The 15,488-nt window shown below is 32.1% G+C and overlaps 1 protein-coding gene across 1 annotated transcript in view; it reads left to right on the top strand.

The window, feature by feature from the left end:
- The window catches only part of LOC110096938, a gene marked incomplete at its 5' end in the record, with an annotated part of 26,609 nt that extends 19,086 nt beyond the window's left edge, over positions 1-7,523 (top strand). The window contains 2 exon segments of the mRNA XM_020823100.2: positions 6,708-6,871; positions 7,011-7,523. Coding sequence (XP_020678759.1) covers positions 6,708-6,871; positions 7,011-7,152 — 306 coding nt within the window.
- Positions 7,524-15,488: the final 7,965 nt, after the last annotated feature.

Below are 15,488 nucleotides of genomic sequence, written 5' to 3'. Positions count from 1 at the left end.
TCCTCTAACAGGCGGTTTTGCCGCCAAATGGCACCACGATATACCGGTTATGGCCAGAGCCAATACGCTCCTTATTGGTATCAAATCCTTGAGATATGAATCAATAGGATATGATCGATAGGGCACAAAGCCCTCTGTCAGCTAAGGTGGATTTAAATTTGTCCCCTTAGACAAACACTCCCCCCAGGTCTACAAGGTCCCCTTGGACGAAGCAACCCATGGCTGCCGACAAGGATCCTTCTGTCAGGTTGGGTCGACTACCTCCTCTGACTAAGTAGACTAGGGACCACGATGGCCCGGGACGACGGAACCATGGGATCTTGATCGGGCCCATCATCCATTCCCCCAGCATCCGCTTTAAGTGCTAGGTGGTGAAATTTCCTATTTTTAAATATTGAACTTTCCAAACATTTCTCAAATTCCCAAATCCAAACCCAATTTTCAAATCCAAATTCTATCAATATCCAATCTTTCCAATCTCATATCCATTGCTGCTACTATATGCCAGATACACGTATTCTATACGTATCTGATTGACGACTAGCCTTAATCGAAAGTTCTCTCTCGTGATCGGGAGGGGTAATTAACTATAGGGGCTTGCGCCTATAGGAAACCAGAACTCAGATCATAAAGTCCTCGTAAAATGAGGGCGAAATCTCTGGGTAGTGTCTTATCTACAAACTCATCTGCCTTCCAAAATTTACCCCGGAACTTATTCCGTTAAAACTCCCCTCGCTCAGAAAAAGAAAGAAATCGCGCGGCGGGGAGGCCGGGGCCGAATTTTCGGAGCCCACAGAAATCATATATAATCTTTTAATATAAATGATGCACAGTAGGTTATAACGGAACAAGTAAAAATATTGTTACACAAAGAGTTATGCAAAATGTTATATTAATATTATTATGTTAGGTTAGTAGCATTTAACATGAAAATAGTACACTATCGATAATTCTTATATTGTCAATTATTTTCTAAATTGTGCATCATACATTACTATAGGTAATCAAAAATAGATTTTACTTCGTTTCATAGTTCTATTTTTCATCCTAAGAAAGTGTCATGATTAGATTGCTAGGTCTACTAAGTCTACATCCCATAAGCACCTGAGGTAGTATTGCCTCTTGAGGATGCACTGCCATCGTCCATTAACTTCATATCATAGCCCATATGCTTCATACTATATCGAGGTTGCATTGCATATTAGGGTTGCTTTGCCTCACTCACCTACCACATAAAATGACAAATTCTCAGGCTTTTATGATCATTTCATTTTCCCTTTAGGGTGGTGTAACACTTACCTATATATAAACGTATATATTCAGGGTATAACTGTATGAATCCTATGTTATGAATCGTCGTGTGATTGAATTGTGCATAATAGCATCATATAACAAAATTACCGATTGCATGAAATCTAAATGTGGAATTGTTGCATGTATCATAATTTCGACTAATCCCCACCTGACAAGAGTATAAAAATATATATCATCCACAGCTAATTCAAATGCATGTATTCCGACAATACTCAATCAACTTGTATGTTGACTAAAAATTCATATCTTACCTCCTCATCATCTAGACTTACCTTTTTGGGCATCTTGTGACCACCTTCGTGTGTAAGGTACCTGCACCAACTCAACTAGCTTTAATTTATAATTCTATTATTATCCAAATAATCAATTTTCTCTCCTCATATACAACATAAATCTCTAAATTTCCTCCCTATATACTATAGAAGACCTCACAACAATCAGGTAAATTTAAATTACCACCTTACACAAAATATTCATTTGCACAAAATACTTCTCTATATACAAAATAATACATTCTTACATTTTCCTTTCTTTCTCTTTCATCTTCCTTCTCTTCTTTTATTTTCCCCTTTTCTTCTCTACTGCTCTTCTCAATTTTTTTTTCTAGGCAATCTCCTCTATAATTCCTTTGCCAACTGGCCCCAAACCATGGCTTCTCAGACTACAGCATGCGAAATAGAGGCTGCTATGAAAAAAATGATGAAATGCGGAGGATTTTGATAGCAGGGAAGGAATAAATTTGCTTAAATCATATAATTTACATAAATAACCTCACAAACTATTATTGCATGCACTCCATATGTCAATTTCAATACCCTTGCTGCACAATTTATTATAAACGAATAGTAATTTTGAATTTAAACTGTGAAAAAAAAATGCAAATGAGATTTAATTCCCTAACTTCTAATCCTTCACAAGTCAACATATAGTTTCATATGTTGAATTACTCCTCTTAATGAGTAGAACACAATAGCATTCTTATTGATGATTTTTGAAAAAGTTGAGATTTTGTGGTATTTTCAAATTGAGTCTAATATAGCATATACCTGAGCAAATTCAAGTTTGGCATCTGGGGCTTGGGACCTAGCAACAACAGTGTTAGATGAGAACATTTAAAAAACAATAACAAAAATAACATAAAATATTATTCTATGATTAAACGAGAGTATCTAAAGGATACTAAAAACAATGTTTTTGTGAATAAAATTTAAGATCTTAATATTTTGTGTGTATATAAGAAAGCTAATTTTATGTGAGAAAAGTAGTTAATGATATTAAAAATATTGTAAATGATGTATTTGAAGTATAAAAAAATTCTTAATAGTAAAAATGTCGGTGGTGGAATCAAATGTAAAAGAAAAGATAAAAAAAAAATGTTATAAAAATTTGTTTATATGTAAAAGCTCGAAAAATTAAGAAAGATAAAGAGACCCATAAGAGTTTAAGAAAGCAATATTCGATGCAACAAATTTAGCTTTTAATGATTTGTATAATATATTAGATATTAAGAACGCTGAAAGATATGTGTATAAGTGAGCCAAGAAGAGATATAAGAGAAGTGAGGATTTAGTTCAAGTGAAATGCATTAAGGATAAAGATTAAAAAGTATTTTTATTAGAAGAGAATATTCAACAAAGGTGGATAAGATATTTTGATAAAGTTTTCGATATAGATTATAAAAATATGATTGATTTTAGTGGCCTTAGCGCCTTAAATGAAAATAGAGATATTTGTTTTTATCGGCGCATTAGTGAAATTGAAGTTAAATACGGTTTAAAGAAAATGAAGGGTGGAAAAGTTGTTGGATCTAATGATATTTCAATAGAGATGTGAATATGTTTAAGAGATGAATGTATTGCTTAGCTTATGAAACTTTTTAATATTATTTTTGAAACAAACAAAGATGTCAGATGCGTTGAGGAGTATGTTGATTCCTATTTCTAAGAATAATGGAGATATACAAGAGTTCAAATTATAGAGGAATTAAGTTAATGTATCTATAGATTATGGCGTGATACTAATGTTTCTCAAAATCAATTTGAATTCATGCCAGGTAAGTCTACTATGGAAGCTATACATTTGTTCAAAGGTTTGGTAGTGAAGCATAGAGAGAATGAGGAGGATGCACATTTGATATTTATTGATTTAGAGAAAACATATGATAACTTTTCAAGAGAAGTGCTTTGGAGAGTTCTAGAAAAGAAAGAAGTAATAATACTTATATTCAAGTTATTAAGGATATTGCATATAGTAGTTGTTTTGTTTAAGCACATGGTGGTTTGACCAAGTATTTTCCTAATTCAATTGGATTATATCAAAGATCAGCTTTAAGTCCGTATCGTTTTTACTTTAGTCATGGATGTTTTCACTACACATTTGCAAGAGGATATATCATCATCAACAACAACAACAACATCAAGCTTTAATCCCCCTACGTGGGGTCGGCTACATGAATCCTTTTTCTCCATGTGTCCTATTAAAGGTCAAATTCTCGTTTAAATCTAATTAAGATAGGTCATTCCTAATATTTTCCAACCAAGTCTTTTTAGGTCTGCCTCTACCTTTTTTAACATAAGTCAAATCTTATACCTCTACTCTCCTAACCGGGTCATTGGAAGGCTGCCATTTTATGTGACCAAACTATCTAAGGCGACTCTCTCTAATCTTATCTTCTACTGGAGCTACTCCAACATTTTCACTTATATGCTCATTTCGTATCCTATCTCTAAGGGTAAAGCCACTCATCCACTTGAGCATCCTCATCTCTACCACACTTAACTTAGTATTATGCTTCTCTTTTAATGGCCAACATTCAGCACGAGGATATATCATGGTGTAGATTTTTTATTAATAATATTCTTCTTGTTGATAAGACTAGAGAGGGATTTGAAGAAAAACTTGAATTATAGAGATCAACCTTAGAGCCTAAAGGTTTTTATTTGAGTTGATCTAAAATCGAATATATGGAGTGTAATTTTAATAGTAATAGATTTACTGATGGGATTGTAATAATGGGTGATCAAGTCATTTAAAAGAGTGCAAATTTGTATATATATTGAGTCTTTTGTTCAAAGTGATGGTGAAATAGATGGGATATTATTAGTAGAATTCAAGTTGGATGGGTTAAAGTGGAGAAATGCATCGCATAGGACCCCTCACACTTAATGGAGAATTTTATGAGATGGTGGTGAGACTTGTAATACTTTATGATGTAGAATGTTGGCCATTAAAAGAGAAGCATAAAATTTAGTTAAGTGTTATAGTGATGAGGATACTCAGGTGGATGAGTGGCTTTACATTTAGAGATAGAATGCAAAACAAGTCTATATGTGAAAGATTGGAGTAGCTGTGGTGGCAAATAAAATTAGAGAGAGTTGCCTTAGATGGTTTAGTCACATAAAAGATCGGCTTTCCGATGAATCGCTTAGAAGAGTAGATGTATTATATCCTACTTACGATAAAAAATGTAGAGGTAAACCTAAAATGACTTGGTCTGAAAATATTAGAAATGATTTTTTTTATTAGATTTAAATGAGAATTTGACTCTTAATAGGACAAAATAAAGAAAAAGGATTCATACAGCCGACCTAAATAGTGAGATAAAAAGCTTGATATTGTTGTTGTTGTTATGGTGGTTATTACAAATTATAAGTATCAAGGATGGCCAAACATTTTCTTATGATGATTTGGCTCGGTGTTAATTAAGAAAAAAATTCATTAATAAATGTTCACAATAAAAAAAGTAATTAATGAACAACTTTTCTTTGATCACACCAGTTTTTTCACTATTAATATGAGTCTTGCAATATTATTAAGACATCAGTTATTTTTAAAAAATGCATGTTGTCAACACTAGCAAAATCATGATTGGCCCACTCGAGGCTCATATATTTAATAGTTATTTGTGTGATTGCTGTAGTAAATTAAAATTTTTGCATATATAACAAATAAGATTATTAATAGAATTCATTCAAAATTTTAAATTTCTTTTGATCTATGCAATCTTGAACATTTGAGTTCTAATTCATATATTTACTATTTCATTAAAAGAAAGTAAGTTGTGTCTTGCTTATTAGTTTGTTTTCTATTGATCCTAAGTTTGCTTCCGGAGAAGAATTGCAAGAATAATTGAACAAATTTAGAAAAGCTAGGGTTACGTCTTAGGCCTATATAGACTTTTACTAAATTAAAACTAAATAAACCTATTAAAAATCAACTAAAAATTTTGTATTTCATATTTTTTATCCTGGTGCGTTGACTTGTGTCTTCTATGAATGTAGTCTTCAAATTCATCAATTTTGCAGGCATGGTTGACTCACCCTCATCTTGTAGATTTCTAACTTTTGCAATGGTTGTTTTATCCTCTTATCTAGTGTCCATATGTTACCACCAGTGATTTTTTGTTAACATTGTATATTGATACTAGTTGTATGTTATGATATGTGCTTAGATGGACATACCCTTGTATATATGCATCACAAAACCATTGTTCTGAGTCACAAGCCTAAATAAGAAAGGTTGAGAGTTAATGTTAGATTGACAACTAATTGAAAATTTTCTCGATTCCTTTGAGATTGAGTCCTAAATAGACACTTGCACTAAGGTACTTCATAAAAGCACATGTCATGATCTAATTTGGTTATGGTGAGAAGTGGAGAAGGGTTGACTTGGTCATTAATTGCATTTGTCATTTCATAATTTAACTCTGATAAGAAGCAAGAAAAATGTGTTAGAACATGACACCTCACAGTCTAACCTGATTGTACTGAAAGGCTAAGGGTTGATTAGGTTCACAACTAGGTTAATTTTTGCCGTATTGAAATTTGGACAATTTAAATAGGACTGTTAGACAGCTACTAGATGCTAAGAATGCATATTGTATATGTTTGCATGAATCTGAATAAAAGGAGAACTATGCAAAGACATTGAGAAATCATATAAACTTTAGATATTTGGAAGGTCAATAATATGGATGAGCTCTGGATAGCAGCATTATTATCTAGATAGTGGTTTATTGAGCTAAATTATGGTTTTTATAAAATTCAGTAGTTTTACTTGCAATAGCCTTACTTATATAACGCATTGTTATCTAGAATAATCAATGCCAATTCTTCCTCTTGACCGTTTTTCTTACTATGTTATAGCCATCAACATTAAGGCAATCTCGATATGCATTTGATCCGGATACTATCTAGATTACCTTAATTATTATATTGAAATTACCTTAACCTCAGTTTTAGCAGTAAATTAAAATCTTTGAATGCTATCTGCACAATGTTGAAGCAAACAACTGTATTATTGTCTAAGTACTACTAGAAAACATTGAACGAAACTCTAGATGTATGATATGGAATTATGTTAATTTTTTTCAACTATTGGTTATCGCTTTGCAGACTTTAATTGCAAATCGGAGTGATATGGTTGTAATGTCTAGTGATGGGCCCCTCAATGCTTATGTCAACCCGCATGGCTATGTGCATGAAATCATAACTGTATACAATGCCACTGGGCTTGCTCTCATTGGTTCACCTGACAAGGAGCATAGCTGGTTTCCTGGGTATTCATCCTTCTTTCTACCGAAATACATCTTACTTGATTTACTTAGCATAACTGATAATCTAGAAGCAGAGCTTGAGGGTTTTTTTTTCTGAGTTCAGACTCTTATGAGTTTTATTATTGTCTTTCTGTTTGTACAGATATGCTTGGACTATAACCAATTGTGCTCACTGTGAAAAGAACATGGGCTGGCTGTTCACCGCAACTAAGAAGAAACTGCTTCCCAAATCCTTTTGGGGGATCCGTAGTTCTCAAGTTGTTGATGATACCATGCTAGACTAAAGCTAAGAAGAGAAAATATGAGTAGCATTGCTGGTTGCAGCTGGTGAAGATAAGGTATTACTGTTGATATTACTTGATTGTTGTACTGTGATGACCCAAGAATTTGTGGGATGGTCCTTTTGATTAGCTGCTTTGTAATGGCAACTCGTGAGTGGAGGGGTTAAATGCTTAGTGGATCCTAGTTCTCCTAGGCAGCCTAGGAAGATGACGTAGTTCGGATTTTTTTTTTTTGTTGAATTTGAATCCATTTTAGTAGTTGTTGAAAAAATGTACAGTTGCTTTTCTCTATGGATCAATCATGTTATCATTAATTATGTCAAAATTGATAGGGCTGAGTTTGTTAGGGATCTTTCATATCCCTTTTGTCATAATTTTTAGCTTGTCTTTTTTTTTTTTTGGCTTTCAATATTATTTTCTTAGACATATGATCAAGTACGGGCTTTCTTTGGCTCCGAACAATTGAGTCGTTTAATATGAGCTGCTGGAGTTTAAGCGGTTGAAATTTAAAGTATCCTATTAAGATACAGTTCTTAAATTGTTGTTGAAAATTAATTTAACAAGCATATAAAACAAGGCCCAAGTTGATAAATTTGGTTTGATGTCACCAAAGCCATCTTGGATATGCCTAGAGTTTGGACAACTTGCAGAATATCAGAAGTTTTTTAGTAGCATTCGACCAAGCTAATGGTTTTACTTTATTATCAGTAAGGATTTTTATTTGTTGATATTTTTTTAAACTATTAAAAGTATCATTATGTATTATTTGAATTTTGTATAATCTGAATATAATGTCATTTAGCACTAAATTCTTGCTTGAATTTATAAGTAGGGGTTAGTAGGAATGTTTGAAGTGTCAAGTTGTTTATACGTAAGTCTTGTGTTTTTTACATATAAAAATAAAATTTTAGAGTTTCTCATTTTAGATTTTATTTTTTGTTCTATTTGTTTATTCTTGTCAGTAAAATTTTGGTGTTTATTATGAATAATTTTTTATTCAATATTCTCTGATATATGATAAGCATAAGTTTGTCATGAATTGAATCTCGTGTAATGTGAGCTGTAGAACAACAAAATTGAGAAGATTTAATGAATATGGGTGGTCCACCAACAAGAGCATCGAAAAAACATTACAATTCTGCATTGTAGACTTTAATCATAGGAGCAAGTTGAAGACTCTTATCTAGATTATTTTATTTGTGTTATCTACTTAATTATATATGTGAAAATTTAATGTGATATTGTAATTGCATGTGTAAAACTTGTCTTTGCTTGTGGATTTTTTGTGTTAAATAGTTAGTAGAAGGCACTTAATTAATTTTAGTAAGTGGTTCATGCATGGAGTGAGTGGCTAAACATACAATGAGCTAGGGAGTGTAGTGGTTGGCCAAGAACGAAAAAAATGGGTTGTTGTGACATCTCCAAATTCACCTGTTCTGACTTGATTTGAAATAGATAAATGTTTGAATTTTTATATTTTGAACTCATTTGTATGTATTTAGGAGTTATTTCTGTATATGAAAAAGGTATGCATGTATTTTAGAATGTCTCAATGGTTTGAGTGCATATTAGAAAATTTTGATTTTTTTTTCTTCGGAGGGCCTAGGTGTTGGGTGTCCTGTCGCTATGATGCTGGACAGTGACATCTGGGTGTCAAATAGTGACATTGTAATTTTTGAAATTTCAAATTTCAACTAGTGGTGCGGTGCTCTAACAGTGGCGGTGCCTAGGCTTTGGACCAAACTCTGCACTTATTCACTAAACTATTTCATTTGATCATTTGGACAGTCGAAGTAGATAGATAAAGGAAAGGATTTTGGAGAGAGGAGTCAGATTTGGGCCTCTTCGACTTATTTTTAGCAACCAGTTCAAAAAGTTGTTCAAATTGAGATAGGCCATATTATGTCTATCTCAATTTTTAAAAATATACAATTTTTTCAAAATTTAAAATTAAATTTATATTTTTGTTATATAAAAACAAGAATAATTTTGCAGTGGTAAAACTTTCATTGCTTAACATTTAAATATGTTATAGAGATTGAGATTTTAAATATTTCCAAAAAAAAATTTGCCGAGAGTTTTGAAATTTATGTGGTTTTTTTTTAAATAGAAAATAATTCGAACTCTGAAAAATAGTTTGGTAATATAATTAAAGTTTTAAAATATGATTTTACACAAGCCATGATAATTTTGTTATATTTTGAAACAATGGATTTTTGTTTAATAAGATTTTCGTTGCTTACCATTATAAAAATTTGTGCAATTCTAATATGTGTTGAATTATGCTTTAAATTATTATAATGTGATGAAAAATGTGTTTATATGAATGAATTAAGTGATATTGAATAGTTTTAATGTAAAAAATGTTTGTTGGGAGATATAAAGGGACAATACTATGAGATTCTATCTGGGATTAATAATCTGAATATGAAACTCTTTGGAAATATATATATATATATGTTGGGGGTTATAAGGGGTCAGAATCATTTAAGATTTAGTGTGAAAGAGAGGAAAAATTTGTTAGGAGTCATAAGATGCTAGAATTCCTTGAAATTTTATTTGGGGCTGGAGAAATCTGTTATGTTATGCTCTCATATATGAATTCTCTTATGATATGAAATTTTAATTTATTTAATTTTTGTGTTATTATTACTTTTCTTAACTAAATGCTTCATTATATTGTATTTACTAATTCTAAAAAATATTAAATAAATTAAATAATAAAAAATTTAGATCGATGTTTATGGCTTACTAAGTTGTTTTAGCTCAACCTTGCTGCAGGCTTTGCAAGAGAGAGAAGATCCACAATTCAAGGAAGGATTTGGGAAGAGAATTTGAAGATTTTGGGTGCAAAGATAGGAGATGGAAGAAGGTGGCCGGTCATCTATGGATGACCGGAACACCAAATCCTTTTTATCTACCGCGAGTCCAATTATGTTGGATTCAAAAGGTAGATTCTCCTTCAAACGCATCTCACCTCATAATCTTCGTGTTTTAGAATCTCCTCTTGTTATCAAAGAGGGGGAGAAAAATTTTGTTAGGAGTCATAAGAGGCTAGAATTACTTGAAATTTTATTTGGGGCCGTAGAAATCTGTTATGTTATGTTCCCAGATATGAATTCTCTTATGATATGAAATTTCAATTTATTTAATTGTTGTGTTATTATTACTTTTCTTAACTCAATGATTCATTATATTATATTTAATAATTCTAAAAAATATTAAATAATTAAATAATAAAAAATTTAGATCGATGTTTATGGCTTACTAAGTTGTTTTAGCTCATTGTGATTTTGCACTATTTTCAAAATCTAGGAAAGGAAAGGAGCCTCTTGATTAGTAGTTTAGTATATGATCTGAGTTTGTATAAGTATTCCTCTTTTTTTTTTTAATAGTCATGATTAGTTTTTTTTTATATTTTTCTCTATTCTCTAGTATGTAACCATATATTGTATTGTAGATCTTGTATATATATTTTGATGAAATGAAATAGATGTTATGGATAAGTTTTTGTTCATTACTCTTGATATTTTTAGTAGCTTTGTAGTCCATGATTTGTTTTAAAATTTAAACTAGAAGAAAAAAATCTAAAAAAAAAAATTAAAACTAGATCTTAAGATTTGCTTGTCATAACTCAACACGATAAGATTTATCCCATAAATGAGTTTTACTTGGTTGGGTTGTGACAAACTTTTGATTGTATCAGAGCAATAATTTTGGAAATTGTTTGTAAAATAGAGCTGTAAAAATTTATTTGCAAGTCAAGTAGGATTGTTTTGAGTCTGTTTGGCTGTTCATCTCTATTTTATTTTCAATGTCAATGTATGTTCATTTACATATTTTGTATGATATATGTATATGTTAGACCCAAATATGATAGATGGGCTGAGTACCAATCAGGAAGCACTTGTATATAGTATGGCTCCGACAGTGAGTTTTGATATAATTTCTCATTATCCTATTTTGATAGTCCAAATGATGTGCAAAGCATAGAATAGAGTTTCTGTTGTACAATCTAGTGATATAGATAAATATTTGTAGATATTTTTTATGATTGAAGTCTCTAAGATTTGAGGTCATTTGTTAGCCCTGAGTAGTAGAGGACTAGTTAAGAAGGCTAGATAACACATTTGATGGTCCTAGGGGAAAGCAGTATTAGCCATCTTTCTATTAAATGGTGAGGAAAAGGGTTGGTGGATGAGCCAACAGGAGGAGAAATTTTAAGCGAAGTTGAATTCTTCGATTAGCTGGGAGTTATTTGATGTATTTCAAACTTAGTTTGTACCGCCTTTTGCACGTTAGTAAATACATGCTACTTTTTTGACATTGATTCACGGGTGCAGGATAGCTATATTGTATGAGGCAGAGTTTATAGCTTTAGTTAAATATGCTTCACATCTAGTTAGCACTACTGCAGAGAAGTGCTTTAGATTTCTGAGAAGACTTTAAGATAGTCTAAGACAACCACTTGTTCCATTACACATTTCTAATTTTTTGGAGCTTATGGAGAGAGCCCAATAATAAATAATGATATGATAGTTACTAAGAAGTTGTGGACTACTAGTAGGAAGATGTTTAATGGAGAGACATCTAGTAGTGAATTTTTTAGGAATAATACTAGATTGGATCGGGAGAGTTCAGGAGAAGGGGATTGTCCATAGGAATTTTTGACAGTGGCAACATGGCTAGTTCTGGTTCTGTTAATGAAGCACTTATGTGTTTTAGTTATGCTAGTCAATATTCTAGTCAGTGATACAGGATGGCTGGATCTAATAGTTTCATTTCATATATTTATTGAAACTTCTTCTAGTATAGGTAGTGGACTTGGTTTTATGGTAGGCTTAGTTGTAGGTAGTCTGTCTATAGGTTAAAGAGAGAGGTTAATTACTCTAGCTCTAGTTCAGCCATGTTTGTATAGTTTGACTCAAGAGGAGGCATATGATACTCCTGATGTTGTGACATGTATGGCTTACATTTCTGATCATCCATATCATATTTATTTGATTATGGAGTCATTCATTCATTTTTTTTTTAGTCTTTTCTTGATTTACTACACTTACCTTCGATTTATTGCCTTTTTTCTATATGTTACCTTATGACTAAAGATGATATGATAGTTAGTAAGTTTATTTTTGTGTTATTAAAATTTCTGATAGGAAGTAGAGGTCTTGTTTAATTTTACTACCTATTTTGAAATTTGATATTATTTTAGGCAAGGATTGATTAAGTCGGTATGAGGCTTAAATTAATTGCTTGAACAAGCAAGTCATATTATTTATGGGTAGTGATAGTTATTTATTTTACGGTGTTAGAGAAGTTTTATTATGTTTGATTTCTATTATAAAAGCATATTGATTATGATAAATGGGCTGCATGATATTTTTGGCATCAGTTCAGGATAACAGGATGAATTCTTGTTATATTACTAATGTACCGGTAGTGAGAGAATTTATGAGGAGTTAGTCAGTTTGCCTTCGAATAAAGTAACAGAGTTCTATAGTGATGTATTTTTAGGTGCGGCTCTAATTTCCAAAGTTCCTTATAAGATGACACCTAAGGAGCTTCAGGAGTTAGTTGATCAAGGATTCATCCATCCTAGTGTGTCTCCGTGGCGATCACCTAATCTATTTGTGAAGAAAAAAGATGATATGACTTGCATGTTCATTTATTACAATAAAGTTAATATCAATAAAAAATATCCTCTACCACAAATTTATGATCTATTTGATTAGCTTATTAAGTTTTTTATATTTTTAAGATTAATATATGATCTGGCTATTATCAGGTAAGGTGAGAGAGTATAATGTGATGAATACTATTTTTAATATGAGATATAGACACTATGAGTTCTTAGTCATGCCTTTTTGGACGAGTAATGCACTGACATCTTTTTATGAATTAAATGAAAAGAGTTCTTAGGGATTATTTGGATCAGTTGATATTATTTTCTCAGATGATATTTTGATTTATTCTATTTTTGAGGAAGAACATATTAGAAATTTGGGGATTATTTTGGCAACTCTACGACAATATCAGTTATATACAAAATTTTGTTATAAGCAAAGTTCAGTAACATGGACATCTGATGCAGCCCTGGAGTCACCAAAATACTTTTTTTACAACAACTTTCATTCAAGCATAAGTATGGCTCCATATGAAGCTTTGTATGGTAGAAAATACATGACACATTTATCTTAGACACAGGTGAGTGAAAGACATTTGATTGTGTCAGCCTTCATTGATGATGCTACTAAAAAGATGCATTTAATCAGAGACAGATTGAAATCTATCCAAGATAGGCAGCATCAATATTTTGATGCTAAGCGTCGAGGTGTAGAATTTTAGGTAGGAAATTTTATACATGTGAAGATCAAGTAAATGAAAGGTAGTCGATTTGGTAAGGAAGGGAAGTTGAGTCTAAGGTATATTGGACCCTTTGAAGTCATTGAAAGGATTGGGAACATACCTACAGGTTATATTTTCCAGATCACATGTTTGAGATTAATAATGTATTTCATTTCTCTCCTTTGAGAAAATGGATATCTAATTCTAAAAATAAAATATATGTTGAAGGCCTCGAGGTACATTTGAATATGACCTATAGAGAAGAACCAAAGATGATTCTAGCTTATGATGTAAGAAAGTTAAGGAGTAAATAAATTTTAATGCTTAAAATCAAGTGGAAGAATATAACTGAAAGAGATGCTATTTGAAAAAAAGAGTCTTAGATGAGACAGCTATATCCCGATTTATTTATGTGATATGGTATTTGAGTTTTAAAATGTCAAAGACCATATTTTTCTGAGGGGAGAGTTATGACACCTCACAAATCAATATTTAACTCTACCAGTTTTGCCCAATTTAAAGGTAAATATTTGAATTTTTGTATTTTGCCTTGTTTGATCTAGTAGTAGCGGTATATATGTTGGCTATTAAGTTTGATGCAGTCCTTGTTAAACAGTCACCTCATCGAAGGATGTTGGATGTTGAGCAATAGGTGATCGCCAAGATTAAGAAGCTTATAGAAGTTGGTTTTATTCGTGAAGAGAAGTATCATACTTGGCTTGATAACTGTTGACTAAAAAAAATGAAACAGAGAAAAAAAATGAAATAGAGGAATTTGAAAGCAAACCGACATACTCGCCTCCTCCGGTCCCACCTCATGACAGATATCACCGAACGACACATTGCTTCATTTTGATAATTGTCCTTCGACAAAGGAAACAAATAAAAGGAATGAAGGAATTCGGAAAGAGGACACATGCTCATCTGACTTCGCCTCCCCATTTCCGCTCGACTTCGCTTCTTCCGGCTTCTCTATTGTTTCCCTACTTCGTTGCTTCATAGAGGTGTATAAGGTTCGCCCTTCATCTCCTCTTTTCGTCGGTTATGTTCGGCTCCGTTGCTTCACAGGAGGCCAAGAGATTGCATGCGTCGCCCCTTCCACTCCTTCCTTGTTATTCGACTTCGCTTCTCCGACTCCCACACCCGACCCCACCGATCCCGTCTTCTCGCGGCTCCCCAATTCTGTTCGGCGTCGTTTCATCAGCCCCTTGCCGTCCGACTTCGCTACCTCACGGGAGGAGTAGAGATTGCACAGGTCGCTCCTTCGACTCCTGAGTGGCTGTCCGAACCCCCTCCCTCCTTTTTTTTGCAGGGCCGGCCAAGCCCGATCGGGCTCTACCCGATCACTTCCTTCCTCTCTTCCTCTCTTATATTACATATAATATATAATAATATATTTGTGGGATATACATATAATTAAAATGATATATATATATATATATATATATATATATATATATTCTTGAGATAACTCGAAGGACTTTAAATGAAACTATCTTAATTGTCTCTAAATGAGACCTCTCTTTAAAGATTCTAACGCAAGTAATATTAAGTGGAAAACTTTGAATTGTTTTGATATTTCAAATATGATTTCTCTTTGAAACATTTGAGATCTCTAATCTTCAACTCATCAGCTCTCCTTCTAGTTAGTGAGATAATAAAGAGCGTGATAAATAATTTTAAAACTAATTTAATTATATAAAATTCAAGAGTTGTTTAAAATATAAAAGCATTTTAAATTTGAAAGAATTTTTAAATTCTAATTTTTTTTTTAAATTCGAGAGTTATTTAAAAATTTTGAGAGCAATGAAACTTAGAATTGATCTACTGTTTAATTATTTAATTAACCAAATGAGTAATTTTAAAATAAAAATAGAACAAAGAAAAAAAAGTCTGTTTTCATTTATCAGATATATACAAGCTCTCAACAGAATCCTTACCAACTCTCCAACTCACAAGCTCTTACAAACTGTTAAAACTCTCTAAACAACTTA

The sequence above is a fragment of the Dendrobium catenatum genome, unplaced genomic scaffold, assembly GCF_001605985.2.
Source record: "Dendrobium catenatum unplaced genomic scaffold, ASM160598v2 fragScaff_scaffold_334, whole genome shotgun sequence".
NCBI lineage: Eukaryota > Viridiplantae > Streptophyta > Magnoliopsida > Asparagales > Orchidaceae > Dendrobium > Dendrobium catenatum.
The sequence above is the reverse complement of the archived record's forward strand: the minus strand, read 5'-3'. Positions and strand labels throughout refer to the sequence as shown.